The sequence below is a fragment of the Ursus arctos genome, unplaced genomic scaffold (genome assembly GCF_023065955.2).
Source record: "Ursus arctos isolate Adak ecotype North America unplaced genomic scaffold, UrsArc2.0 scaffold_3, whole genome shotgun sequence".
In the NCBI taxonomy this organism is placed as follows: Eukaryota; Metazoa; Chordata; class Mammalia; order Carnivora; family Ursidae; genus Ursus; species Ursus arctos.
Window position 1 is genome coordinate 17,435,885 of NW_026622985.1, and position 27,097 is coordinate 17,462,981.

The following is a 27,097-nucleotide window of genomic DNA, read 5'->3' on the forward strand; positions in this document are numbered from 1 at the left end:
TAAAGTGTGGATTAAAATAGTTCATTGGGTTGTGCTGAGTACGTGAAATGGAATACAAGTGGGTCACTTAGATAGCACCTGCTATATGCTAAGACCCCCATAAAAGATGGCTGTTCTAGGAGGGGGAACTCTCCTTCTCTGCCCTGACATACTTAGATGGGAAGATAACCCCCAGCAGCCCAGCAGATGGCTCCAGATTGATGCAGTCCGGTATGGTAACCACTAGCCACATGTGGCCATTCAGCACTTGAAATGTGGCCTGTCCAAACTGAGATGTGTGGTAAATATAAAACACACAGCGAACTTCAAAGACTTGGTACAATAAATGATAACATCAAATATGTCTCTAATAACTTTAATGTTCATGACAATATTTTGGACATGTTGGGGTCACTCAAATGCCTTATCGAAGTTAATTTCACCTGTTTCTTGTTGCTTTTTAAAAATACTAGACTACTAGACTTTAAAATTACAGATGTGGCTTCCGCTCTGTTTATTTTTTGGACAGTACTGGTCTGGATCCTCTTTTCAGAAGACTTCCAGGTACCCCCAGGATAGTGAACTCATCCGTTGCTAGAGAGCCACCTGCTTTAGGGATGAAGGAGTGATTTGGCTGGTGACCTTGGGACCCTGTTCAGTTTCCCAGACCCCTAACATCAGCTGCTTTTAACGCATCTATTACCCGGTAAGTCATGATATTCTAGACAGAAAGGCACGCCCCAGAACAGAAGACAGATCACATATTTGTGAAAGAATCCAAATGGCTGGATTAAAGGATGCACAGAAGGGTGTGTGTGTGTGTGTGTGTGTGTGTGCGTGTGTGTGTGTGTGACTTACGCTGGTTGATCACGAAATAGCGGTTAGCGGTCGTGATGCTGTAGAGAAGGAAGCCGGTAAAACCTTTATCATCCGGGTCCTCCGCTGTGATGTTGGCCACAATGGTGCCCGAAGACAGCTCCTCGGGAATCGTGTACACGCGCGCTGGGCTGGAGCAGAAATACAGCAGACACAGCTCATTTTCAGGGGCACGGGAGGGTGGAGCCTGCAAGGCGGATATTTTGGTTAGTGCTAAATATAGCACTGAGCTTCTGAAGTTGCATCCACATGCTCCGAGAAAGCCCAGCAGCTGAAAGGAGGGGGGACCGGCTTTTGTATTTCCAAAGATCACGTCCCCGCAGATGCCACCGTGTGCAGGGACCTGGGCCTCTGACTCCGATTCAGATCGGCCGGGGCTTTCACATCTCTTATAATCAGGGTACATAGCCCATCCAGCCATCTCCCTTCCCTCTCCAATTCTTGTGCAAAAGCTCCCTGAGTGATTTTAAAAATCCATCTGGACGCAGGTTCCTGACTCCCATCCCCTGGCGGCCACCAGAAGCTATGGTAGTAAACTATAAATACTTTTTATTTCTTCTTTGTCTTTTTGTTTTGCTCTGTTTTTGCCTGCGGGAGCAGAACTTGTACACCTTCCTGAGCTGCATTTATCATTAAGGTCAGCTCTCTGCACGGAGAAGCCAAGGTCACTGCCCTCCAAGGGTGACTTCTTACAAGGTAACCCCGAATCGCCAACTTAGCCATCTTCCTTCAGCCTCCAGTGCTTTGGGAACAGGCTGAAAACAAGGCAGATAGGTTCAAAGTTTTAACCACACAACTTGGGTCAACTGAGGAATTTTGAATGCACCAAATGAGGCTTATTGTTTAGAATGACTCTGCAGGAGATCCTTCTGCTGAGGGAAAATCATTTCAGTGGGGCAAATCATCACCCTCTGATTTACTAGGTTCCTAAGTTTGGATTTTCCCTTCCTTAAGGGAAGCATATCTCAGGTCTAAATGATCGCATGCATTTTGTGAGCTCAGAATTTTTCTGCAGTTCTGTTTCGTCCTCCTCGTAGGGTAGATGGGACCAGAGGGGAGAGAAAGGAGGGGGAACGTCCAGCTAACGTCAGACAGGCAGGCAGACAGAGACTGCGACCAGGCCCTTGCTCACCGGGGCTCCTGCCTGGGTTCTGGGTCTGCCCTCTGTTCTTGAGGTGACGTCCTGTCGGTGTGCCCCAGTGTGGGGGACAGTAATCTCGCTCAGGCCAAGAGGCTACCCCGGGGCTCTGTTCCTTTCCCCATGCAGCCTCACTGGGGCTCCTCACTGATGCACTTACTTGCCTGACCCTTTCTAGGGGACTGTGGTCTGCGGCCCATCGTGGGACAGGAATAGGCAAAGCAGGGTGGGGCCAAGGAGGCAGGGGTGGCAGGCACCAAACCCAGAGCCGGAGGAGAGAGGAAGGTAGCACCAGCTCCCAGAGCTAGACTAAGCCCTTGTGTCCGTTATGGGAGAGCCTCTGTTTCCAACGCTTTCTATTTTTGTTTTGGTTACTTTGAGTGGCTTCCGTCGACTTGGAACAAAGAGGTTGCTAAGGCTTCTGTGCTACCTTTACCCCTTGGCCCTGCTATTCCGAGTGTGGTCCCCGCATGTTTCACAGGCTCCCCGGGGATTCTGGATCTGAATGCAGAGCTTAGGCCAGCTCAAGACTGCCACATCGAGATCGGTGTTTTCACAAGATGACCAGGGGATCTGTCTGCACTTTAGAAGTGTGAGAAGAGCTCCTATAAGGATTCACCAGAGGTGACAACCACAGATACCCAGGCTGTCATAGGTCAGAGGACCCCTTGGGAGGAGAATCCCCTTCCTCTAAAACAGCAGTTCTCAGCTGGGGGTGAATGTGTTGGTTGTCACAAGTGGAGGCAGGGGCTGCTTCTGGCCTCCAGGGGGTAAAGCCCAGGGAGGCAGCTCCCTCTACCCCCCACAGCGCACAGGTCAGCGCCCCCCACAGGGAACATCCTCAGTGCAACTGTTTACAGCACCCCATTCTGCAGGTTCTTCGGGCCCAGCCGGGCGCTCCAGGAAATCAGGGCGCTGTGACGGGAACCAGTCAGGCTACTGGTGAGTACACGGCTCCTCGAGTGTACCATTCTCTCCTTGGCTCACCTGATAGTGAGCCTGGCAGAAGGCAACAAATCTTCGGTTTATTTGGCCTGGGGACCCAAAACCCAAGTGTGTGTAAAATATCATTTAACATAAAGGTGTGACCCATGGCCCACGGTTATGATCTATTCCGTCAGGGGCCCTGCAGCCACCAGATAGGGTCAAGGTCTGATATCAATTACATCCCCCCCACCCACCCATCCCACACATAACACCGGATTACCAGGGCCCCGGGCAAGAGGGAGACAAGGGCCAGTGGCCACACTCATGGGGAAGGGCATGAATCCCGGAGGATGGCTTCAGTGTTATGAAGGAGTATGCAGTAGGAGCATAAAAGTGTGTATGCAGTGCGAGGCACCCGGTTGAAAAGGGTGGCAGGTAAATGCAGAAGAAACGAGCTGGGGGAGAGAGTGAGGTAAAGTGCTCTGTCAAAGCAGCAAGCATTGTGCTTGCTAGGTAGAGAGTAAATATAAGTCAAGTACTTCTATAATGAGGTGCTCGACTGTCATAATAGCAGAATCCTCGAGTACACATCGGGAGGCCACAAAGCATTCAGATGTTTGCCACCACCCAGGGATAAAATGGTGAGCTCTCAACGACAGAAATAGCGCTCGCGTTGGCTGTATTAATTGTAGGACTTTACCAACTAGTAAAGACAGAAGAGTTGTTTCCACATTCTGCAGTTCCGCTTTACCCTCGAGCTCAGTGTAGCTGAATCAGTTCAAGGGTTTAATTGTGTTAATTCTGAATTGAAGAACTTAAGGCTCGTCCTGGCACTGATTTGGAAGGAAAAGAAGGATCATGGCTCAAGGGAACCATGAAAGCCCTCAAAATCAGTACCTGCTTTGAAACCGAGAGGACGCTTGCAAACCACGGGTGACTGAGGGACGCGGTCGACTTTAACTGAGCACGTGGGTGAAGTCAGGGCCGCCCCCCTGCCCCAGTGCTTCCAGGGTCAGGCTCTTGCAGACTCATCCCTGTCAACACCCACGGATCGCTGTTAGACGTAGAGCCTCATGATTTGGTACGAAATGGTTAAAAGGTCACTCAGACCCTCTGTCTGGCATGGGGCCTAACGGGATTATTTCTCAAACCAGAAAGGAGAACCAGAGTTCCAGATCCATCTCTGGGGGCCCCAGCAACCAGCCAAGGCCATGTTCTCTTTGTGCTGAGGCTAATTGCTTGTTTTTGGAAGATGTCGTCCAAACCAGATAGTCTGCCCCTTGGGAGAACTTACTTTCCCCTTTGCGACCCCGTTAGCCTGCGTCCCCACCTCACAGACTGGAACATGGGGGCAACATGGCAGACGGCGTGGGCTCCGGCCCCGCAGCCGTCGCCTGCCCCCGGGGGTTACTGATGAGTCTGCATCGCTGGGCCGGCAAATGCTGGAGTCTGAACCCAGGCTGGGGTGTCACAGCTATTTGTAAACTGCCCGTGCTGTGCTCCTGGAGGAACCCGTGGGCAGGAACGCGTTGCCTCATCCTTGCGAGCTTCACGTGGTAACGGGCATCGTTGGGAAGCGTGATGGGGGAGTGTGTCTGCTGCTCTCTCCTCCACGTGGACATCCAGCCACCGGGCTGGAGACTGTGCACATCCAGAATTGCACAACTGTGGTGTGTTTGGCCAAACGGCAGCAGCGTAGCCTGTGAATAGGGTGGCCTTAATACTCCCACTCTCAGAATACTTTTGCAAGCATTCTATGTAGTTCTGGGCCCCGGGGCTTTCTGTTGGTGGAGTCTCCGGAGCTGGATTTATTCACGAAATAGTTACTATCACTTACCAGGCAGGTGATTTTGCCGGTTTGCTCGGGCTGGCTCCTGAGCCTGCCTCAGCAACCGGGGCAGGGAAAGTCTGGTACCCAGGAAGCTGGGCAGTTTGCAGGGTCGCACGCTGGCTCAGAATCCCATCTTCCCCTCCGGTAGCCCGACCTGGAACGGGCTTGGGTCTCCCCTTTGTGCCTGGGCTGCTGCCAGGCCCATTCCCAGAGGCTGCCTGCACCAGACTCACTCACCCTCCTCACCCCTGCTGGATGTAGGAGCTGCCAGACACAGCCAGACCTCTTTCCTGGACCCACCACGGCAGGAAGAAATCTAGAATACCCCGCAGTGGGCACGCTTCTTAGGCACCGTCAAAAGAGACCTCTCCTCCGTCAGAGAGGACACCATTCTGAGAGTGGGCTTTATAGAGCCTTGACCGGTGGCGCGTGCCCTAGGATTTTGCTATTATTCATGCTGAACACTCTATTATAACAGTACCTGCCTTATATTTACCTTCTACACAGGCCCAGCAGCCACCCCGCCCCAGGGCTGTCATGTCCAGCCCCTCTCCCCACTGCCCACCATACCCACAATCCCATGGTGCAGAGGAAAGGGGAGCGAAGCTGGCAGGGGGACATCCGGAGGCTCAGAGAAAGGACGCTGAAGAGCTCAGGCCTCTTGTCTCTCCTCTGGACCAGGGCAAAGGGCATCCCTCTGTGTTGTGTTAAATGCATCTGAGAAAGCCGGGCCCCCCAGGAGAGACGGCGGCTGCACCCCATGGAGCCCAGCACGCCCTCAGGCCTACCTGGTAAAGCGAGGGATTTCGTCGTTGATGTTCACAATGTTCACCTGGATCGTCGTGGCGGCTCCGAGCCCTTGGCTATCTCTCACTCCCGCAGCCAGATGGAAACTGTCAGGGAACCCCCCCAAGTGAGGGACTCAGGCTTTGCTGACACTACCTCAAAATGGAGTGGGGAAAAATGGGGGGGGGGTGGGAGGAGAGAGGGAAGGGTCTGCCCTTTTCTGGCCACCCTCCTTCAGACAAACATGCAGAGTCAGGACTGCCATGTCAGCCCTTCCTTCCTCGTCTCTGCAAACCCACCCCTCCACTTTTCTCTCACCCTATAGTTGTTATTCCTGGCCATCATCTCCCCCATGGCTGCTCACATCCGCCATGTTATACACCATGTCTCTGTGTCCTTCCTCACAATATCCCTGTGAGCGTGTGTTACGCCCATGTGAGGAGACCAAGGCTGCCAGGGATCAAGGAACCGGCCTGGTGAGGTGAGGAGCCAAGGTCACCCTGTGTGTTTTCATCCTCAAACCCTGGTCTCTCCTCACCTCTTTCCTCAGCCACCTGCTCGCCTCCACCCTGCTGCTCTGATGTTAGCAAGCAGCTCTGACAGCTGCCTCTCCCAAGCCAGAAAGGCTCCGAGGCAATTCTCCAGATTCCTGGGGAGACTTCTCCCATCCCTCCATTCTTATTATGTGGAGATGAAGATTTGGGACGGAGAAGGAGGCCTTCCAGATAATTGCCTTAGTCCCTCTTCCTTTGGTGGGGGGGCTTACTGCCCTCTGAACTCAGTAGGAGGGCAGCAAAACACTCGGGGCCTCCCTCGCTGCCCACGGGCTGCACCAAGCCTGCTCCTCAACCCTCAGATAGACGGTACTTCAACCAAGGTCATTGGCAAAGGCTACCTTTTGTGTCCTGCTTCAAAGTCAAATTCTGTTGTGGAGAAGAGGGTCCCATTAGCAGACAGTCTGAAGTTCACTGAGGGGACGATCAGGAAATACTAAAAAACAAGGAAAAAAAAGAATGTAACTGCGAGTACCTATTCATCTTTCGCCAGGCGACTAGTTTGTTCCATTCCCATTTTATATTCTTGGCCCATGGAACATCCTCGATGCATCAAGATGAGGCCCAATGCACAGTTCTCAGACTTGATGGTTCTTGAAGCAAGAAAGTTCTGGATCTGCTGGCCTGAGCCTCTGATCTGAGAAGCCACACCCTGAGGAGCTGGTCACTGGGTCCTGCTTCAATGACAGAGCGAGTGTAAAGGCCCCTGTCGAGGCACCCTGCTTCTGAGTCCAGTCTCCTTCTCCCGGTCACCATGTTCTCACTTATGCTTCTCAGGATGACTTCTGGGGTTAAGTCCAGGTCTTGGCCTTGACCAACGCTATTTAAACATGGCTACCGTGCATGAAGCAACAGGTCAATACTACCATAAATAAGACCTGGTCTCTACCGTTGAAAGAACTTATGATATAGGAGGGTGCAAAAATGTTCACAAACATCATTCACTGACATGATGAGAGAGAAAAGGAAAGGGACAGGCGTGAGAGAGAAGAAACTTAGCAGGGCCTCAAGTCCGAGTTGGGCTGGTTTGGAGCTACAGAAGGGCTGTTTTAGAATCTGATCTCAGGTTTATGGCCACTGGTCAAGTCTTTCCATATCTTGGGGGTGTTAAGAATCTAATCCTTTATGGCTCCCAGTGCCCATCCCGGCTCTCTTGGTGACCCCCTGCCTAGCCCCACTTGCTCTGATGGGATCACAGGCTTATTTACACAGCCCACTAAGGGCAGCCCATGGGAGGACCACCCCTGTGCTATCCATGGGTGCTCATCAAGATTGCTTCCTTGCTGCCATGATGGCATCAACGAAGCAGGCGAAGGACCTGGATCAGAAGAGCTGAGTCCAAGTTCTTGTCCTCACCACAGGATCTGGGACAAGTCCCTTCCTTGCCTGTAATATAGGGACGATACCACCAACTGCTCCTCCATGTTTTTGTGAGGATTAAATCAGAAGGCACACCGGAAAATGCGAAGCACCACAGCAACACACAAGGCTTATATGTTTATAGCCATTTGTTCCAAAGGGCTTTAAGTTTCGAAGGTTTCGTTATTTCCTACTAGGATGAGAGATGATCTATCCTCAAGGCCTTAGATCTCTGGATCAGATAATCAGTGGAAATTTTGCAATCAGAGCCACAGCCCCTGAAGTCTAGAATCAAAGGAAACGCCAGCCAAGGCTTCCAACCCAGCGATTTCCTATGTTGTGTGATCGCAGCTAAGCCCCCCATAGGAGAAGACAGAATGCACAGAAAATAGATTAAAGATCTCATTTGGGGCCACTATAAGGTTTTTAACCATTTTCCTAATTGTAATAAAACATACTTTTTACATACAAATTAGGAAAGACAGAAAAATGTAAAAAAAAAAACCCTCAAGATTAGTTACCTATAAAATCTTATGATTTTCACGAATAGCCCTCTGTTCTTTTCTATGCAAATGGATACCCTCCAGACAAATTGAGACGATGCTCCAGTCAAAATTCCATTCTCTTGTTCTTTTCCTTTGTAGCCTGAGCACATCCCCATATTCTTAACTCTTATCTTACTGCCTGGCTGTTTAATGATGGCACAGCCTTCTACTGTAGGGCTTACTTTACTGAGTCTTTCCTGCTGGTCACTTAAGTGGTTCTTACCCATTTTTAAGGGGGAATATTTGGGCAACACCAAGGAACACCCTTCTTCCAGCCCCCCAAATTGTATAAAGAGCTTGGCAGCACTCAAAGTTACGATGTTTAAATCCCAAGGCCCCCCACTGTCTCTCCAGCTCACAGCCTGGGCAGCAGCTGCCTAGACGCGCAGCGCCGTCCTGTGCCTTTGAGCTGAAACTTCCCTGCAGAGAATCCTCGCGTAGCCGTAGATCAGAGGCTCAAGCTGGATGTGATGGAATGGCACGGTTTATAGACCCATGGGGGGCATTTACTATATGCACCTGGATAGGGATGCCTTTCCAATGTGTTTAATGCTCTAGGAGATAGGTCTCCAGTTCTGGTTAGTCTCAAACAGGAGAAAGTCTTGGGATACAGAGGTGACAGACAGACAAACCCTGTTCTCCAGAAGCTGATGGGCAACTGATGGAACATACAAAGGAAATGTGGGAGACGTGCTCAGAGAGAGACAAACATAGGATATGATGGGAACAGAGAAGGGGGACTTAACCCCATCTAGAATAGAAGGGTCACGAATGGGGGTGGTTGAGTTAAATGTGGTGCCTCTGGAGCCAGACTGCTGAGTCTGAACCCTGGTTCTACTACTTTCCATCTGTAAGAGCTTGTGCAACAAAGAGTAATAATAATAGGGCGTGTCCAAGGGGTTATCACATAAAGTTCTAGAACAGTGCCTGGAACATGGCAAGCCCTCAGTTGAGGTTAACTGCCACTGTCGGTTAGAGTGTAAGATCCATGAGGTAAAGGGCTTCATTTTATTCGTTACTACATCTGTAGTGCCTAACACATAATAGGTGCTCAATAAATGTTTTTCTCAATCAATATATGTTTGTTAAATGTTAAGTATCAGGGTTTTCTTCTTGCCTATTTCCCATCAGATTCCAGTGTTCCCACCTTTAAGAATCTTAAAACAAAACAAAATGGCAACAATGAAAATCTTGTCGAATTAAAAAAAATCTGTTTTACTTTGGTAAGGCGAGGCTAGATTCTGACAGCTCCCCCAGTTCTGCCTACGTCTCAGCAAGGAAGAAAAACGAAACAGCAGCAGACAGAAAGGGCGGACCACTATAGAATCGGGAACCTGGGGAATTTCTTTTTCATTTTTATTAAGAGGCTGATTTCCTGGAATCCTGATTTTTTTTTTCTTTTAACACCAGGCTAATTTCCTTATCCCTGAACCTTCGAGCCTGTGTTAATGGGAATAGCAGTTTTGTACTTAGAAAGGAGATAATATCCATAGACTAAAAATATTGTGTCATGTGGCCATTTGCCAGCAACTCGGTAAAGCTTTCTGTAAAACCTGGCGTTCTCTCCCCTTTTTAAAGGCTTGTTTAATCAAAGCTGCTCCCTTGATATTCATTCTTGGAAAACAGAAATTAAATAGAATGAGAAGCCACTGCAGCCCCTCTCTGCTCCACCACCGGCTAAGAAAAAGTCCTGAGTAATCAGATCAATTCAGTGAACAAATGCTTGCCAGACAAGCGCTGGAGTGTCCCCGCTGGGAATATTCCTTTACGGCCTCCCCAGGTCTCTCTATTTGCAGCCCCTTGCCAGCTACAGTTTGCTCAGGGACACAAAGGCTTCAGTGTGCAAGACAACAGAGCCCGAGCTTCCGGCCCCATTCCCCCTTTATTGCGTCGCTAGTGTCAGGAGAAAGGAGGGTGAGAGGAAGCTGGCCCAGTTTCCTGAAATGTCAAGCTCCCTGGGGAGAGCGTGCCACCTCGGTGGGGCTCGCTCACGGCAGCCAGAGCCACAGGCAAATCGTGATCCAACCTGTGCTGGGTGGCGGCCATCCGTGGCTTTCGGGCCTGCCGTGGAATCAAGTGATAAGAATTCAGCCTCCAGTCTCCCGAGAACAGAGCCTTCAGCTTCCAGGGGCCAAGTGTCCAGGGGGGAGGAAGGACCCTTATGCCTCCGAAGGCCAGGAGTGCCAATGGCTCAGCAAGCCCCAGAGACCATGCCCCCAAACCCACCCAGAGGACCCACAGCCCATGACATCATCTTCTAACCGCTGTGGCAGGTTATAAATACGGGGCCACATTCCCACTGCATTTTTTCAGTGTAAGGTGACTATTTTATAAAAGCCTTAATTCCTTTTTCTTCCCCTGTTCCACCCCTATCCCAGCTCAGAGATAGGAAGTGAGGGACAGAAGAAGGAGGGAATGGTGCCTAGGAGAAAAAAAGAAAAAACAAAAAACAAAAAATCCTGCTGCAAGCAAAGGCTTGGCTTGGCTTGTGAGGTATTGTTATGAGGGTGAGGTAAGTGGATGATAGGGAAGTATTTGAATGTTTTTAAGAAGAGCCACATTTACAAATGAAAATGCTATAGGTATGTAATCCTTTACTGGTAAAGCTGCCAAGGATTCTACCCTCTCATGTTGTCATTCCTTTTCCATAATCAGCCTGGGTCCTAGTCTCTGATTCAGGCTTCACTGATCTTAAGGACAACAATCTCCAGCTATTTGAGGAAGTGTCTCCCCCAACATATGAACACTCATCAGTGGTGATGTATTTGGAATGGGAATTGTCCAATACCACGCCTTTTTCCTTTCTGGAGCATTTTAACAAGAAGAACCTGGAGTAGAACGCATTTTGCAAAGACTCCTGAGTTAGCAGGCAGATGCTAGGGGGCATTGAACAAGTGGTGTGCATCTGTGTGTGTGTGTGTGTGTGTGTGTGTGTGTGTGTGTGGTGGGGGTAGAGACATGTGGAGAGCAGGAAGGGTGCTGTGACTCGGGAAATCAAGGGATGGGACACCAAGGATAGGAATTTGCCAGAACAAGGTAGAAGGGAAGGAGCAGGGGTTGGGCCAGGGGACCTCGGTTCTCACTAGAGTTCCAGGACCCAGGCAAAGGCCTCAGCTCCTTCCCTCATCTGGAAACAAGGGGCTGCTCAATGCACCTGAAAAGGCCCAACCAGCCAGCACTGGGGTTAAACCACTTTATACCCAAGAAGAGAGAAAGACAACAGCTCGCCCCAGTCTCAGAGCCACGTGCACGACAGAGGCTGGGAGACCATGACTTCCCCTGTTGCCCTCCTGCTAGCCCAGCTAGTAGCAAGGTTATTGCTCTTTTAATTTAATCCTTTGTCTGCCCTGGTGGAGACAAAGTACGTTTCACTTTATGCAAAAGTCCTTCCCTAATGGAAAGGCCGGGAGAAAGCTCCTTAATGGAGGAATCGCTGCACTGGATCACTTTGCCTCCAGCTGCGAAACTGATTAACGTCCCGAGAGTCTCCACGGAGGCTTCGCGGCGGTCGCGGCGGCCATTTCCGAGCCGGGGGAGGTGGAGTGTGGGAGTTGGGTGGGAGGGGGTTGGATCTCACTGAACCCCCTTCAAGAGGTAGGGAGAGCGCTGGGGGAGGGGGCCCAGCAAAGAAATGCCAGTCGATAGGGTTATTCGCAGACAAACCCATCTGAGCGCAGTATTACTGCGCACCTCTGAGGACCCCCGCCCCCCGCCCCCCTCACAACACGGAAGGCGCCCGGGGAGGGGCGCTGCTGCCGGAGCCAGGCCTGCGCCCTGCACCACGAGCCACCAGCCACGGGCCCCTGCGACGACCGAGCGCTTGCAGCGTGGCGGGTCTGAAAGGAGGTGAGCTCTCAGTTACTGTAGCGGACCCAGTGAGGCCGGAGACGTGGGACTAAAAGAGGAGGTAAACTAGCTCGCGAATCGTTTTTATGTGATGACGTGTTGAAAGGATAGTAGTTTGGGTAAGAGTATTTACAATTTAAAAAGTATATTCAAACTAGTTTCCCCTGTTCCAGTGTACTTTTTCCCGCGGCTACTGGGACATTTAAGTGACAGACACAGCCGTCGTTCCTGGCTCGCGCGCCAGCTCTGTCGGGCCCTGCCGGTCCAAACAACATACAACTACACGCTTTTAAAACGTCTTTGGAAAGGAGGGAGCGAGTACCAGTGGTTTCTGCATTAGCCCCACTTTTACCTTATCTGCGACACGGTTTCCATTTGTTAAGCTGGATAGGGCTTGTAGGGTTTGTTGTTTAAGGGGTTTCTGGAGACGTCCTGGAGCTATTGTTTAATCCATCCTCCCTCTGTTGTGGTTCCCGCGGGCAAGGCAACTCCTTGGAAGGCGCCGGAGAGACGGTTAGGTGCCAACCAAGCCAAGGTGGCTTCCCGCGCATGCTGTGGTGCTTTGTTCTTGTTCTGGTTTGGTTTTGTGTTCTTCCTGTGGGAAGTCGCGTATCGTATTCACCCCTTTTGGGCAATCGGAAATGGCCATCTTCTCTCTCCACCCCCACCAGTGATTCCGAGGTGATACAGGAACTGGTGGTAGGTCAGAACAGAGGTCACATAATTGCCTTGCGGATCACACCCTGGCCGGGTAGAGGGTTGGCTGCCGTCGCAGTGGCAGGGGAGCCAGGAGTCTCCGCCATCCCCTTTCAGACTCTTCCCTCAGGACTCCCCTTGCAGCTAGCACCACAGCAGCACCCACTAGCTGCGAAGTGCCATGACCAGACCAGCCGCCGGATCCTTCAGACCGTGGCAGTACCAACCCAGCGCCCCTAACAGTAGGATCCCCTCTGATGATGGCTCATAATACCGTTTCTTCAAACACCGCTCTTCGGAAGACCTGTGTCTTAAAGGATGGGGCCCTCAAACAGAGAGGACTGCTCAACAGCAAGGTTGTCGTGGGCACCGTTCCCATCTTTATAGGGGCTGGTCACTATCCTCACCCAGCCTTGCTCTCAGCCCACGGTTCTCCCCATGAATTCCAGACAATGCAGTACTCGGTGCCATGGCTGACAACCCAGCCAACCACAGAAATGACATGGTTTATGCCACGGTACTCCCCGTAGACGCCCCCTGTGTAGTGAGCCGCTAACAGCAGCTGATGGGGCCGTTGGAGTGGGTTTCTGCCATCCTCTTCTCCCCCTCCGAAAGGGAGCCATAGCTTTCCAGAGGGTGTAGCTCTGGACGGCATGGCACTGTGAGGTCAGTGCATGTTCCACATTGGTTAAACTTGTCCTACTCTTGGTCCTTGGCCTGTTGGTTGTTGCAGGTCATGTCGCCCCCAGCTTGTGGGCTGACCCCCACATGGGCAGGTCGGTGCCCACCATGCTTGTGGGAGCCCATGAGCACAGCCAGCAGGGCGGGGGCCACGCCCCCTTCCTCTTGATGTTGACCCTCTCCGCTGTGGGGCTGGTGCTGCCGTGGACCCAGCAGGAGCCACAGTCCTGGGGATGGGGTGGTTCCGGGGACACTGGCAGAGTGACCCCATTTACCTTGTACCAGTCTCAGCTCTTGGGCAGATGCGATGAGGACAGGTACTCATAAGGCCTGGAGTCTGTCCTGAGCCCCAGCTTGGACAGCTGGTCCCCGCAGGGCCAGTGGCAGCTCAGCCCCAGCCAGAATAGCCGCAGAAGCAGCAGTGGGGTCCATGCCATGGCTCCTGGCCCTGCTCTGGTGTTTCCTTAAAGCCTCTACTTGTTTCTTCTGTTCAGTGGTTCTCGAAGGGTATAGAACATCAGAATCACCTGGGAAGTTTGTGCTCCAGGAATACGTGTTTTTTCATTTATTTAATTACATTAATTAATATATTTTTTAAGTAGGCTCCGCGCCTAGCAGGGAGCCCAGTTTGAGGTCTGAACTCAGAACCTGAGGTCAGAACCTGAGCTGAGATCAGAGTCGGCTGCTTGAACCGTCAGAATCTGTGTTTTTTTAAAAAGCAGCCTAAATATATTCTCATGCAGGGGCCTGAACACCTTCTGAGAAGCCCTCCCAACCATTCAGACCAAAAGACCGGCCCTAGGATATTCGGCAAATATGCAGACTCCCAGGCCCCTCCCAGGCCCCCAGGACTGGAAAGTCTGAGAGAGACTTGGGAAATTTGGGAAACCATGTCTTCAAGTGGTGGTTCTCAGTGCCCGCTGTGCGAGAGATTCAGCTCGGGGCTCAAAAAGCCTGAGGCCTGGGTCACACCCCAGGGCAATCACATCAGACTCCTGGGCGGGGGGGACCCAGATATCTGTTGTTTTTTAAAGTTCATCTGCTGGTTTCAATTTACAGCCACAGGCTTCAGTGAGAAGCACGGGTTTGGTCATAGTAAATCAACCCATCTCCTTTCTCCTTATATAAAGCAAAATATGTCCTTTCGTGCCTCCCGAGCACCCAGAATAAAATGTCTAAGTACAGAGGCCTCACTTCCTAAACTGTTAGTACGTTTTTCTAGTCTGAGAAAGGTTCGTTCTAGATTGTGCTCACTGCCCCTGCAGGCTGGCTGTTAACTTTCTGTGCAGCTGTATGTTCTAGCGCAGGTGTGAGAGACTTCATTAACACTCTCTGCCGCATGGGGAAGCGCCCCCTCCCCAAATAACTCCTAAACACATGGCAGAAACCACAGGCGCAGCCCCCTGGTTCCAGGTCCCACGCCCTGCAGCTGCTCTCAGACCTCTTTGGATGGCAGTACATTTTCTTTTAAGGGAACAAGGCCTGCTGCTGCGTTTGCTCCCCACCTGCCGCCGCTTCCCTTCATCAGAAAGTGTAACAACCTGATCTACAAGGTGTTTTTAAAGGGGCTGCCTTGACATTATTCCTTCTGCATAATTTAAAGATGGAGATTTAAAAACATTTTTCTTGACACTTGAGTGTCCTTCCACTTGGCCCCCACTGCATCTTGTATGAACTTTATAGTAATTATCTTATTGAATTATAATAATTTGGTGTATGCATGATCATCTCCCACCCAGACTATAAACTTCTTGAGGTACAAAGATGTGTCTTACTCATCTTTGTGCCCAAAGTATCTAATAAAAAGCCTGGAACATAGTGGATTCTTGGTGAATGTCGAAAAGAACTAAATGTATAAATGAGGTACTGTATTTTGTGTTGCTGGCCCATCCAGAATCTCTTTTCACCTGGTCACCATCAAACAACAGTGGCCAACCATTCTGGCCGGTGAGTAGTAAACAGAAGTCTTCTGGGTAGGGCCTCCAGGAGGATCTTTGAGATACTGACTGCACTGGCCTGCTCCCTTCGTGCTTTTTTTTTTCCCTTCTTCGTGCCTGGAACTTTAAAGGTAAAGTCTGGAGGTGCAGCAGCCATATTGTAATCATAAGGTGAACAAAAAGAGGACAAAACCAACATACTGTGGGTGGAAGAACAGAAAGCTAGAGCCCATGTTTCTGACAGCAGCAGATGTGCCAGCCCTGGACCACCTGTCAACCTCTGCACTTCTTGTCATGGGAGAGAAAAAAGAAAAATCCCACATCCGCCACTGTGGGTTTCTGTTATTTTCAGTCAAACATACTTATAAGTGATATAACAAGGATGTTATTCATAAGTATGCATTTAAAGCACCTCGTATTGTTCTTAACACATAGTAGGGACCCATTAAGTGTTTGCCTTTTCCATTTATTCATGCAAGTAGAACCTTGAATAAATGATTTTGAGGACAGAAGGGTCATCTTCTGATAAGAACAGACTATTCCCTAACTCAAGATGTGTCTGCTAATTTGAAAACAGTTTTGTTTCAAACACTGCAGACCGTATTATATGGGTCATGGATGTTATTTCCAAGGCTCACTTCCTCCTGTTAGAAAAAGTCGCCCCGTTAAAGCTGCAAATCAAGCCCCCAACAGCAGAAACAGCCTCCCAGTGTTACCAATTCCCTGAGTGTCGTATATCAAGTACCCGCTTCTCTGTAAGGCGGGCTTTGCAGGAGGGATGCCTGCTCCAAGGTTAGTTGTCTGGCTGGTGTGAGCTTTGGTTTTTTTCTCCAGCCTGGGCTGCCCAGCTGCAGGGTGCATGGGCTGCTTGGGGGAACAGAGCTAGGAGCCACGGCGTCCTGGCCCAGACAAGCCAAGAGGCTCCTTCGCCTGAGGGTTCGTGGTTACAAGAGCTCCACTGATTACTGCATGAAGGAAATGGAGTTAGAAGGAAGAGAAGAGAGATCAGCTGTCTCAGGCCGAACTGTGAAGGAAGGCTCCAGACCTAGTCTCCTGTTTTTCTCTGTGGGATTCCCCCCCCCCCCCCCCCCGCTTCTTTGGAATTTCTGGGATTCTCTTTTAACTTTTTTATTCTTTACCTTGGCTCCAGGCAGCTTGACATCGTGTCTTGAAAAGGAAGTGGTAATGCCGGCCTTTGGAGTACACATTTTTTGCTTACTTTTAAAAGAATACAGCTGGGTTTTTATCACCTTAGAATTAAAAATACTGAGCAATTTTACTATGCCAGGCACTGTGCTAAGTGGCTTTACGTGCATATCTCATACTTACAATCCCCCAGCTGTAGGTGCCCTTCTTCCATTTTATAGATGAAGAAATGGAACCTCAGAGAGGTTAAGAACATGTCCAAGATCACACAGAGCCACGGGTCTGATCTGGGGTGTCTACGTCCGGAGCTCCCTCACCCATTCCAACATCCCCCGTACTCTATGCTATGGTGGGGGAACACCTAATCCTCCCCTCACCACTGCCCAAGCCCCCGGCTGAGGCTCCAGGCCACCGTGTCAAAGGCAGCACGGAGAAGCCCAGCCCATGTATCAAGGAGACTTACCCTGAGGGGTATATTTCGGTTTGTGTCTTCTGGATCAAAGGCCTCCACCTGGTAAATGAATCCCGGGTTTGCTCCTTCCAGTATGTAGAGGTCGAGACCTTAGATCAGCGTCCAAAGTGGAAGAAGAGGAATTTTATTAGATCAAGCAAACGAGGAATTACAGAACCAGGACAGCCGTACCCAGCCAAGGAGAACCAAGTGCATGGGCATCATGGGAAGGACGGCTGCGGAAATACAGGCCGGGCGTCAGCCCGCAGGCTGCCTGGCGTGAGCTGATGGCTTATGGGAATTTATAAAGTACTCGGGTGGCCAAGCTGGCATCACATCTTGCCACATTTCCTCTGCTGAGAGATGATCTAGGGGAGGAACCTCCGCGTGAGGCTGCTCCGTGTGCCTGATTCACTTTCACGTGCAAATTCCTCCAAAACCGAGCCCAGGTCACCTATTGAAGTGCACTTAGCATGTCAGCCGAAAGGACTTATGCAGGAATAAGGGAAGAGGGCTACAGAGGCTCACGAAGGGGACCAGAAATTGCCTTCATCTCCTTCGGAGTTCTGGGCAGCCAGGGGGCACCCGGCACCACCAGCCCGGTCTGAGGGGCCGTCACCCTCCACTCTGGCCTCTCTCTCCAAGCGCTGGTCCTTCTGCGTGAGGACTGAGAATGTGCACGTCAGCTCACTCTTTGGGACCACTGCGCTGAGGGCTTATGTTTTCTCCTTTATGACCATAACCCCCTGCACGCAGGTATTGTAATGCTCTCCACTTCACAAACGAGGAAACGGCCTCGGGGAAGTTAGGAGACTGTCTCAGCGAGGAAGGAGGTGAGAGTATAAAAATTCAAGTCCTGCCTATGTTAGATCTGAGCTCCAGCTCTCATTCACCTTTATCACTGTTCGTGCTTGCACTCAAAACGACATTTACTGAGTTCTCACTCCGTACCAGACACTGGTCTATCCACGCCCTGGGAACACAGCAGTTCACCGAACAGGAAACCCCACTCTTGTGGAGTTTGCACGGTAGTGGGAAGATACAGATAATAAAATAAATGAGCAAAATATGTGCACGTTACTGAGCAATGTCCTGGAGAAAATCAGGGAATGGAATGTTGTGGGTTAGGTTACAGTGTGAAATGGAGTGGTCGTGGAAGATTCGCGACACTTGAGTCTACATTCTTAAAGAAATGAGGATTGTAGAGATAAGGGGGATGGGGCAAAGAGCAACTGTGAAGATGCCAGTGAGGGTTGTACAGGGGACGTTCAGAGCCCGGTGAGGAGGCCAGGACTGCCATATGGGGGGGGGGGGGGAGTGTGTGGAAGAGGACACAGTGTAGGTGGGAGGGGGCCAGATTTGATGGTGCCTTAAGGAGACTCTGGCTATCCTCTTGAGGGAGATGGGAAGTTCTTGTGGGGTTTGAAGCAGAAGAGTGCCTTGATTTGACTGACAGTCAACAGGCTCCTCTGGCTGCTATGTGGAGAATAGACTGACGGAGGCAAGAGCAGAGCAGGGAGGCCAGTGAGCCCGCCATCACAGTAATCCAGGTGACACATGACTAGTGGCTTGCACCGTGGGGGTCGCGATGGAGATGCCAGGGAGCAGTCAGACTGCATAGATTTGGAAGTGGCAAGATTTCCTCATGGATTTGATTTGATGTTGGGTGTAAAAGGCAGAGGAGTCAAGGCTGACTTCGAAGTTTTGGCCCAAGCCACTGGAAGGGTGAGGTTGCCGTTAGCTAAAATGGGAAAGGCGAGAGATGCAGATTGGGGGGGCGATGGTGGGGGCTGGGGGTGGAGTGGAAGTCAAGAGTTTGATCTTAACATGCATGTTAAGTTTGAGATGTCATGTTCTGACACCAATTCCAGTGTGTGGGGGATTTTCCTACACCATCAAGCAATCCTCCGACACCAGCTGGGGGTTCTGCAATTCAACTCAATTCTGATACTATCTACCCAGAGACAGCCTTCAAATTCCACAGACCAAGGACTCACTGCCACGAGACACCCCCAACCCCCACTTCAAATACCAATTTCAAGTTCAGGTTGTCACCCATGCTTCTGACCCATGAGCTATAAATCCGAGTTTCCCACCATCCCCTCTTTGGGTTCAATGAATTTGCTAGAGGGGATCTCAAAACTCAGGGAAATACTTTGCTTACTAGATTACAGGTTTACTGCAAAAGGATAACTCAGGAGCAGAGAGATGTAAGGGAGGCATAGGGCATGATATGAAGGGAAAGGAACACAGAGCTTCCATGCTCTCTGGGCACACTACTCTCCTGGAAGGGCGAGGTGGTTCACCAGCCTGGAAGCTCTCCAAACCCCATCCTTTGGTGTTTTCATGGAGGCTTGATTACATAGGCACGATTGATTACATCATTGGCCATCAGCAATTGAGCTCCATCTCTACCCTCTTCCCCTCCACAGAGGTGGGGGTGAGGCTGAGTGGGGGACTGAAAGTTCCAACCTTCTATTTACATGGTTGGCTCCACTGGCAACCAACCCTCACACTTAGGCGACCTGAGGGCATTCCAAAAGTCACCTCACCACATCCCAGATGCCTATTAGACATAGCAGACAGAGTTGTGGGATAAGACGGCTGGATATTTGAATCAGGAGCTCAGAGGAGAAGGTGGACTAAAATGACAGAGTTGGACGTTGTCAGTATGGATAGCGGTCAAAGTCAGGAGCCCGGGAGAGATCATGCAGGAAGTCACCCTATGCTCCAGTCCTTTATACTGTCCCTGCTCTGCAGTAGACCCCAGTCACACACTGCCCTCCAGGGGTCCATGGTGAGAATGAACAGGTCAGTCAATGACCACAGCACACAGGGATGAACCTCTGATGGGCTCGGCTTGGCTTCCTCCAGAATGACCCACTCAAGGTCCCTGAACCTCATTTTCCTCCCCAGGACCGAGAGGGGTCCAAGAGAAACCACGGAGGTGAGGGGCTTTGTAAATTGTTGGGCATCATTTTGGGGAGTCCTGTGCTGGAGGACATTTCGTTTATTCCCTGCTCATTAAGCAGCTGCCTTTTCCAGGCAAACAGCTGCTGGTTTCCTCTGTCCCCCAGTGTACCCCCCCTCATGCCACTGTCTGGGCTGCACTGCACAGTCCAGTGCATCTTACCTTTTGCCAAGTTGCCTTGAAACTGAGGCGGCTCGTTCACATCTGTTACCTGGACAGTCAGGATCTGTAGGTCAGTGACACCGACGTCATCCTTAACATAAATCTGCAAATCAAATATGTTTGGTCCAGTTTCAAAGTCTAGTTGTTCCTTGCCAGTGGTGACAACCTAAGAGCAAAGGCAGAATTCTTAGTAACCATGTGAAAGGAGATCTGTTTTGTATGCGTGCATTTTGCAAAGGGATGTTACTAGGAAGGAAGCAGCCAGAATCCTGGAAACCATCTTTCCCTCACCGTCAGAGGAACCGGTTGTTTTGCCTTAGTTCTTCCAACATAAGCCCCATGACATTTCACCAAAGGGACTCCTGCACGTGATGCTGCTTTTCAGAGGAAAGAAAAATATTTAGGCAACATTCTGTTTCCAACGACCGGAGATGGAAAGCCGGGAATTAAAACCCTATCGCTACTTGGGGGAGGCACCTAGACAAGTTCCTTAGCAACCCTGAAGATAGTTGGACTTTCTGGGCTTTAAGAAGAAGCCACTGCACTTTCCTGGGATTGCTGTCTTGACTTGGTGCTCCATGGTAATTTTCCCAAGGCCACGTCTGTGAATAAACAAGGGAAGGATACATCTGCAGAAATAAGGAACAATATATACTTACATCAACAGCCGGTTCAGTGTTTTTGTGCATTTCCACACATTCTCCCACTGGTGGAAACTTGTCCCCTGCACTATAAGTGTTTTGGAGATGTGGGAGAGACATCAAGAACCAGGGCCAGAGAAACATCACCGGAATCAGTGGGAACCTGGCTGGTCCACGATGGGAGGGTCCTGCTGAGGCTAACTGGAGGCCAACCTGTGACCTCGCATGCCTACATGCAACTCCTGCCACCAGCTTAGACCACGGAGCGCCCAGAGCCCTTTGGGACCTCAAGGACTAAATTTCATAAGTGTCTTAATTATGCTAATGGAACTTTTTGTTTATAAATATGACTGGGGCCAGGCGGCATTCAGTCTCTCATGGTGAGAGTGCTTAGCTCCAGTCACACTGTCATAGCTGAACTTTGGTGTGACCTTGGGAAAGTTCTTTACCTTTCCCTGATTTTGTTTCCACATGATTATAATTAGGTAAATACTCCTTGACCTAGTTAAACAGATGAAGCATAATACAGGGTACTATAACAAAACAGTAGATCAGGGTACTGTGGAATCAGGGACAAAGTTCATTGTGAGCTGTGTGTAGTCAGGGAAGGCTTCATGGAGGAGGCTTTGCAAGCTCTCCACCAGTTGCGAGAAGACAGCCACAGATGGGAATGAGTGCATGCAGTGGACGGAGAAAGTGTGGAGGAGGGTTGAGAGAGGAAATGAGGTAGTCTCGTCTCTACCTGTGGGCAGGGTCAGCCTGGCACCCACATATGTGGAGATGACCTGTCTCCATGCTTGGCATGTGGCAGGTGAGACCTCTCCATGCCTCGGTTCCCCCCTTCTAACATGTATTTAATAGTAGTACACCACTTCGTGGCGCTGTTATGGGGATTAAATAAATGAATTCACAACATATTTAGGGGGATTCCTGGTATATGATCAATGCACCATAAATAGGAGTTGTTATCATTAGCATCATTATTGTTCACCATCCTTACCTTCCCAGGGCCCCCAGAAGTCCCAGAAGCTGTGTTTGAAACCAGAGAGGCCTGGTCCCTGGCATGATTCAGAGGTTACCCTCAGAAAGCCTTGTACAACTGAGTCCCAAGGCCAACAGTGACCAGACCGCTGGGCCAGAGACCCAAAAACCTCATCGCTAGCTTTATCCTGCAGATTGTCAAGTCAGCCCAAGGAGGAGTCAGGTTCTGCCACGGGTATGGCACTGACCTGTTCTGTAGGCAGCAGAAGCAGCTCTTGCGAGCATTTTGGGTTGGAGAATAGGATCTTTTTGGAGGGGATAGTTGATGGTATTCGGTGGTTTCTGGGGAGAAGTAACCAATGCTTCAGGACCCATGAACGTGTGGCCCATCCTAGTAGCGACACAGCGTCCAGGAGGGCACCAGGCCTGGGACAGTACACCGAACACTGGAGCCTATGTCAGCTGAGGTGCTAAGAAAGTCACCGTTCCTAGAGGTCAGACACAGGATGGAATTCATCCTTGACTGTCAGCCCTGTTTGAATCACATCAAATGTGGAAAGGCTAGCTTCTTCCACCTGATTTGGGGACTCACCAAACCAGCAACAGATGCACAGGGCAATGTGGGAGAAAGAGCCTAGGACTGGCCATCAGAAGACCTGAGTTAAGTTCTTATTTCATCTGCTATGGCTACGTGATCTCGGACACACCAGCTAACCTTGCTGTCTCTCTGTGATCTTAGTTCGAAAATAGGAATAAAGCCTTTCAGTGATGGTAGTGTCAGTGTCGGTAGTGACAATCCAGAGGTCAGGATGTGAATGTGCAATGGGACCTCCACACACCAGATGCCACATGGTCACCATCCTCCTCATCAAAGGCAGTAGACCCTAGAGGCTGAGGGTGAGAGCTCTCAATGGGGAGCAACCCTGATGTCTGATAATTGCTGAACGATAGACAAACGTGGTCTGTCCATACAGTGGAATATGACTCAGCCATGAAAAGGAAGGAAGTGTTGATCCAGGCTTAAAGGAAACTAGCCAGTCACTAAAGACCACGTCCAATGTGAATCCATTCATAGACGATGCCCAGGATAGGCAAATCTATTAAGGCAGAAAGGAGATCAGTGGGTGCCAGGCACTGGGGGAAAATAGGGACAGTGTTCTAAAATTAGATGGTGGTGATGGTCTGTGAATGCAGTAAAAACCATTGAATTGTACATTTTCAAGGTGTGAATTGTGTGCTGTATGAATTACATTGTTTCCAAAAATAGGCAGAGGTCTGAAGTCAGACTGCCTGGGTTCCAGGTTCAGCTCAGCCCCCAAAGAGCTGCGCAACCCAGGGCAAGATATTTAACAAATTTTGCTTCAGTTTGCTCCACCTGTAAAAAGGGGATAGAAATAGAAATAGAATCATCAGATTGTTTAAATATTACAAGAGGAGACACACATGACGCGTGTTCCACGGCATCCAGCATATACTCCATGCTGTACACGTGCAAGCCGTTGGCAGGGCTTCTAGGACCAGATGAGCAGCAGCTGTGGAAGACAAGCCAGATGTCTGGGGCCAGGGAGATAGGGCAGATGAGTCGCAGACCCGGCCCCGGGGGCCGGGGACTCTACACTGGATGCTGAGGTGAAGCCTGTCCTAATGTGTGCTCCGTATGCACCGAAAAACCTGCCCCCCAGTGGTGCTGAGAATACTGCCTTCCTGAGCTCTGCCTGCACCTCCTGGGTTCTCCAGGTCTGCTCTGGGGCCCAGACATGCACACTTTTTAAGAGCTCCCCTTGGGACTCTCATGATCAGCTGTGTTTAGGAACACCTAGTGTGTACCTCAAGGAGGCAACCGAGCCTCGACCAAGCAGGCTGAGCCCGTGGGGTCCCATCAGATCCCTAGGGCAATGGCAGGGAGGACCCGAGTCAGGGCTAATGATAACCACCAGAGGTTCCTAAGCCGATCGAGGGAAGGGCAGGGGTGGGGGGGAGGTGGTTCAAACACCTGGATCCTAAAGACATCCCTGGAACGGCCTCGAAGGTACAGTGGAAAACACGCAGGTAAGTCTGTCCTACCCAAGGAGGAATGCCCGCTTTGGAAAAGACTCAAGTGACAAACTAGAAAAAAGAGCGGAGGTGGCAGGGCTCCTCAATGTGAATGACTGGGCCTGAATTATCCAAGAAGAAACATTCACGCAGCGTGGCTGGACATTCAGGCTTGCATTTTTATGAAGGGTGTGTTCTTCCATATGAAAGAAGTCTCCTCAGATTTCCGTCTGGAAAATCACAGAATTCGAGAAAAGCAGAATCACCAGACACAAATTCATCAGGGCCTGGCTTTTGAGGAGATGAATACCCATACTATGCCACCCAAAGGGTTTCGATACTGTCAGTGCACACCTGACACCTAACGTCACGTGACCACGGGTGGCAATAAGAAACAGGACTTTGATTTGTAACAATTGGAGCATATTACTCATCGCACTGGATTAAGTGGAGAAAGAAGGTCCAAAGTGTTTAGGAGCCTCTCGCACAGAGGGCTCTCGGATGCCCCAGACGGGCCTTCTGGGTCTTACTAGAGGGGTGAGTGGACCAGGGAAAGGGGAGGAAATGGTCACCGATCTAGAATCCCATCCACCCTCATCTTCAGGAACCCCCTCGGTGAACAACTCGCAAGGAGATGGGCTTGCCTCGAAGTCGATGCCTGACAGCCAGTTCACCCTGAAGCCGTCAGTGAGGGGGCTTGTGTTGATAATCAGGGGCAACCCTGGGATCACAGGCGACAGCGAGGCTGATAAGTTCACGGAAAACTTGTGCACTGGAGTCTCAGGTGGAGAATTCTCGGCCACGGTGCTGGTAGCAGGCAAGTGGATTAGGCGTAGCGCTTCTCTCCCTGTGGGTTTAAGAAGGATGCAAAATGCCATGAACATAAAGCCTTGTGCTGGGAACAAGGACTTAACAGCTTGGTCTGTGGCTTCAACCCGTAGCTTGGAGTGCTGATGGAACCTGGTCACTCCCCAAGAACAAATACCCTTGCCAAGGACTGGAAATGGAAATAGATCATCTGGGAGCCAAGAAAACAACCACCACCCAACAACCATGAAATCTGCTTCTGTCATTCTGTAAATAAAGCTGCTGCTTTTCTCCTGTCTCCCTGCACCCCTTCTCTTTTCTCGAAGCCTTTGTGAAGAGCTAGGGAAAGATGAACGTGATGCCTCAGGGGACAGACATCCACTTGAAGGACCAAGTCCGGCGATGACATCCTGTCTCACAAGACTGAGGAATTTACAGGAGTTTATTTTCCTTGTCTGTGTCAGCGTTTGATTCAGCGATTCACCAAAAAATGAGTGTGCATGATCTCCACGCTCCAAAATCATGGTAGATCTCCCCGCATCTGTAAGTGATCTCAAGGACAGTTGTTTGTCATTATGGGATGCAGGGGGGGGGTGTCATGTAGAGGGTCCATCAGTACATCTTCATTGATAGATTAACTCCCATTTCACAGGGAAGGAAACAAGAGACTCAGGGAGGGCATGCCCATTGCCTTGGGCTGCATCTCAGACGGGGTGTTTTACAATTTAAGAGAAAGGGTGTTTCTTCCAAGAAAGCCTTGGGACATTCTACGGTCTCCTTGATTCTCTGCAAGATTTTGCCGGTACAGAGGAGAGCAGCAGGTCATGTTCTTTCACGCTTCCATAGTGATGGTTACTCTAGGGGGGTGAAAAGTGTTCCCCTGCAAAATAAAATCCATGTTCACTCAGAACCTCAGAATGTACCTTATTTGGAAATAGAGTCTTTGCAGATTAATTGGTTAAGAGGAGGTCATTCTGGATTGGGGTGGACCCTAATCCACCAAATGGTGTCCTTCTAAGAGGAGGACCGGACACAGAGACACAGAGGAGGAAGAAAGCTGTGTTACGATAGAGACAGAAGTTGAACTGGTGCAGCTAGAGCCAAGGAACAGCAAGCAACCACCAAAAGCTAGGAAGTCCATGGAGAACAGATCTCCCTCAGAGTTTCTAGAAGGAACCAACCCTGTCAACACCTTGACTTCATACCTCGGATCTCCTGAACTATGAGAGAATACATTTCTGTTGCTTACGGCCATCCAGTTTGTGGGAGTTTATTATGGGAGCTCTGGGAAGTCAATGCAATGACCATTTATACCATGTTCCAAGTAAGTGCACAATGTAAAATCCTTTCTCTCGTTTACTCCCCCAAAACGATCCTCTCAGATAGGTATTAGTGGCACCATTTTACAGATGAGGCAACAGACCTGAATAATAGTAAGTAACAAAACCAAAATTTACACTGAAGTCCTACTTCTCAGCCAGCTTCCTGGGGACAAGCCACTTGGAATGGGAGGGAGGTACAGGGGACAGGAAAAGGATGTGTCCTACCAAAAGGTGTGTAGAACTTCTGGAAACAAACAAGCCATGGGGAAGTGCTGGCTTTTGTAAGAGAATGTTTTTATTTCAGATTTGGGGGAGGGGATGCAGAGAAGTGGGTGCAAATGTAGAAAAAACTGAAATACAAACACATTTGTACAAGCTTTCATAAATCTAAAATCATCTTATTTAGTTTAGAGACTAAAGTTCATTATGCATAAGTTATTTTTGCTCCCAGAATTTTCCAGTTTTGTGGACACAGACGGAGCAAGGGCTCAGAAATAACAAAACAGCGGAGGTTTAGGGTGACATGGATATGAATAGATTTTTTTTAATCTAGTAAAATTGACTTTAATATTATAGCATCCTCTTGATAAAAATTAGGAGCCAAATAGTAAGCTATTTAGAGGCAAAAAAAAAAAAAGTCCCCCAAAATAGTTTTTTAAAATCAATCAGTTGCTTTGGTGCTTGGGTTTTTTTTAGGCATCATTCCCTCACGCCCTCTTTTCCCACAACCGGAAGTCATCAGGGCCCCCCTGAGCTGTTCACCAGACGGCTTCCTCTCTGTTCAGCAGGACGGGGCAGTCGTAAGCAAAATGGGAGCTTGGTAATTTCAAGGAAACCCTCACCTTCTCTTGCCCTCTCCCACTCACCCCCGTGACTCGTCCCCCACCCCCAGTCAAGGAGGAAGGAAGCAAGGAAGCCTCTGCTCATATTTAAGCAAAGACAGAACTTACTCGGTTTTTCTCAATCGCCTGCGGTTAGGTACGTGCCCAGCCCAAACGAACAGACCCAAACGAGTCACCACTTGCATTGACTGAGCTCCTACTCACCAGGCGTTGTGCGGCTCTCCTGCCTGCTCTCAGCCCTTCTGAACACAGCCCTGTGGTAGAGCTGTCCCCGTCACCATGTCACACGCCCGAGGCTGCACACTCAGCGAGATGCGGTGGTAGGCCTGTTAGACCTAGCTAACAGGTGTATGTACCTACTACAGACAGTGTGTCACGTGCCTGTCAGGTGACCACGCACACGTAATGCCTCATGGTTATTCTAAGATGGTAGCCAGATGGTGCTGGGGTCTGGTAAGACATCGGCCCCTCCACCCAGGTGTTAGGTCATGGTGATACAATCTGTGAGAGGCTGTTTGGGGGAACAAGATAAGGAATCACACCTCAGTATTAGCTTGATGTGGGCTCGGGTGTGAGAGGCTTTCT

The 27,097-nt window shown here is 50.1% G+C and overlaps 1 protein-coding gene, 1 long non-coding RNA gene and 1 pseudogene across 2 annotated transcripts in view; 1 reads left to right on the forward strand and 2 right to left on the reverse strand.

Moving 5' to 3' along the window:
* Positions 1–3,044, forward strand: part of LOC113258705 (uncharacterized) — a 40,837-nt gene extending 37,793 nt beyond the window's left edge. The window contains exons 7-9 of the long non-coding RNA XR_008956261.1: positions 509–685; positions 1,456–2,617; positions 2,869–3,044. This is a non-coding gene — a long non-coding RNA (uncharacterized LOC113258705). The remainder of the gene's footprint in view (positions 1–508; positions 686–1,455; positions 2,618–2,868) is intronic.
* The window catches only part of CDHR3 (cadherin related family member 3), a 59,921-nt gene that overhangs the window by 25,299 nt on the left and 7,525 nt on the right, over positions 1–27,097 (reverse strand). The window contains exons 2-7 of the mRNA XM_026503703.4: positions 24,186–24,388; positions 19,886–20,051; positions 16,765–16,862; positions 6,433–6,527; positions 5,540–5,644; positions 838–986 (exon numbers count right to left, since the gene is read on the reverse strand). Of these exons, the coding sequence (XP_026359488.4) occupies positions 838–986; positions 5,540–5,644; positions 6,433–6,527; positions 16,765–16,862; positions 19,886–20,051; positions 24,186–24,388 (816 nt within the window). The remainder of the gene's footprint in view (positions 1–837; positions 987–5,539; positions 5,645–6,432; positions 6,528–16,764; positions 16,863–19,885; positions 20,052–24,185; positions 24,389–27,097) is intronic.
* LOC113265627 (cathepsin Z-like) lies at positions 12,849–13,655 on the reverse strand (annotated as a pseudogene).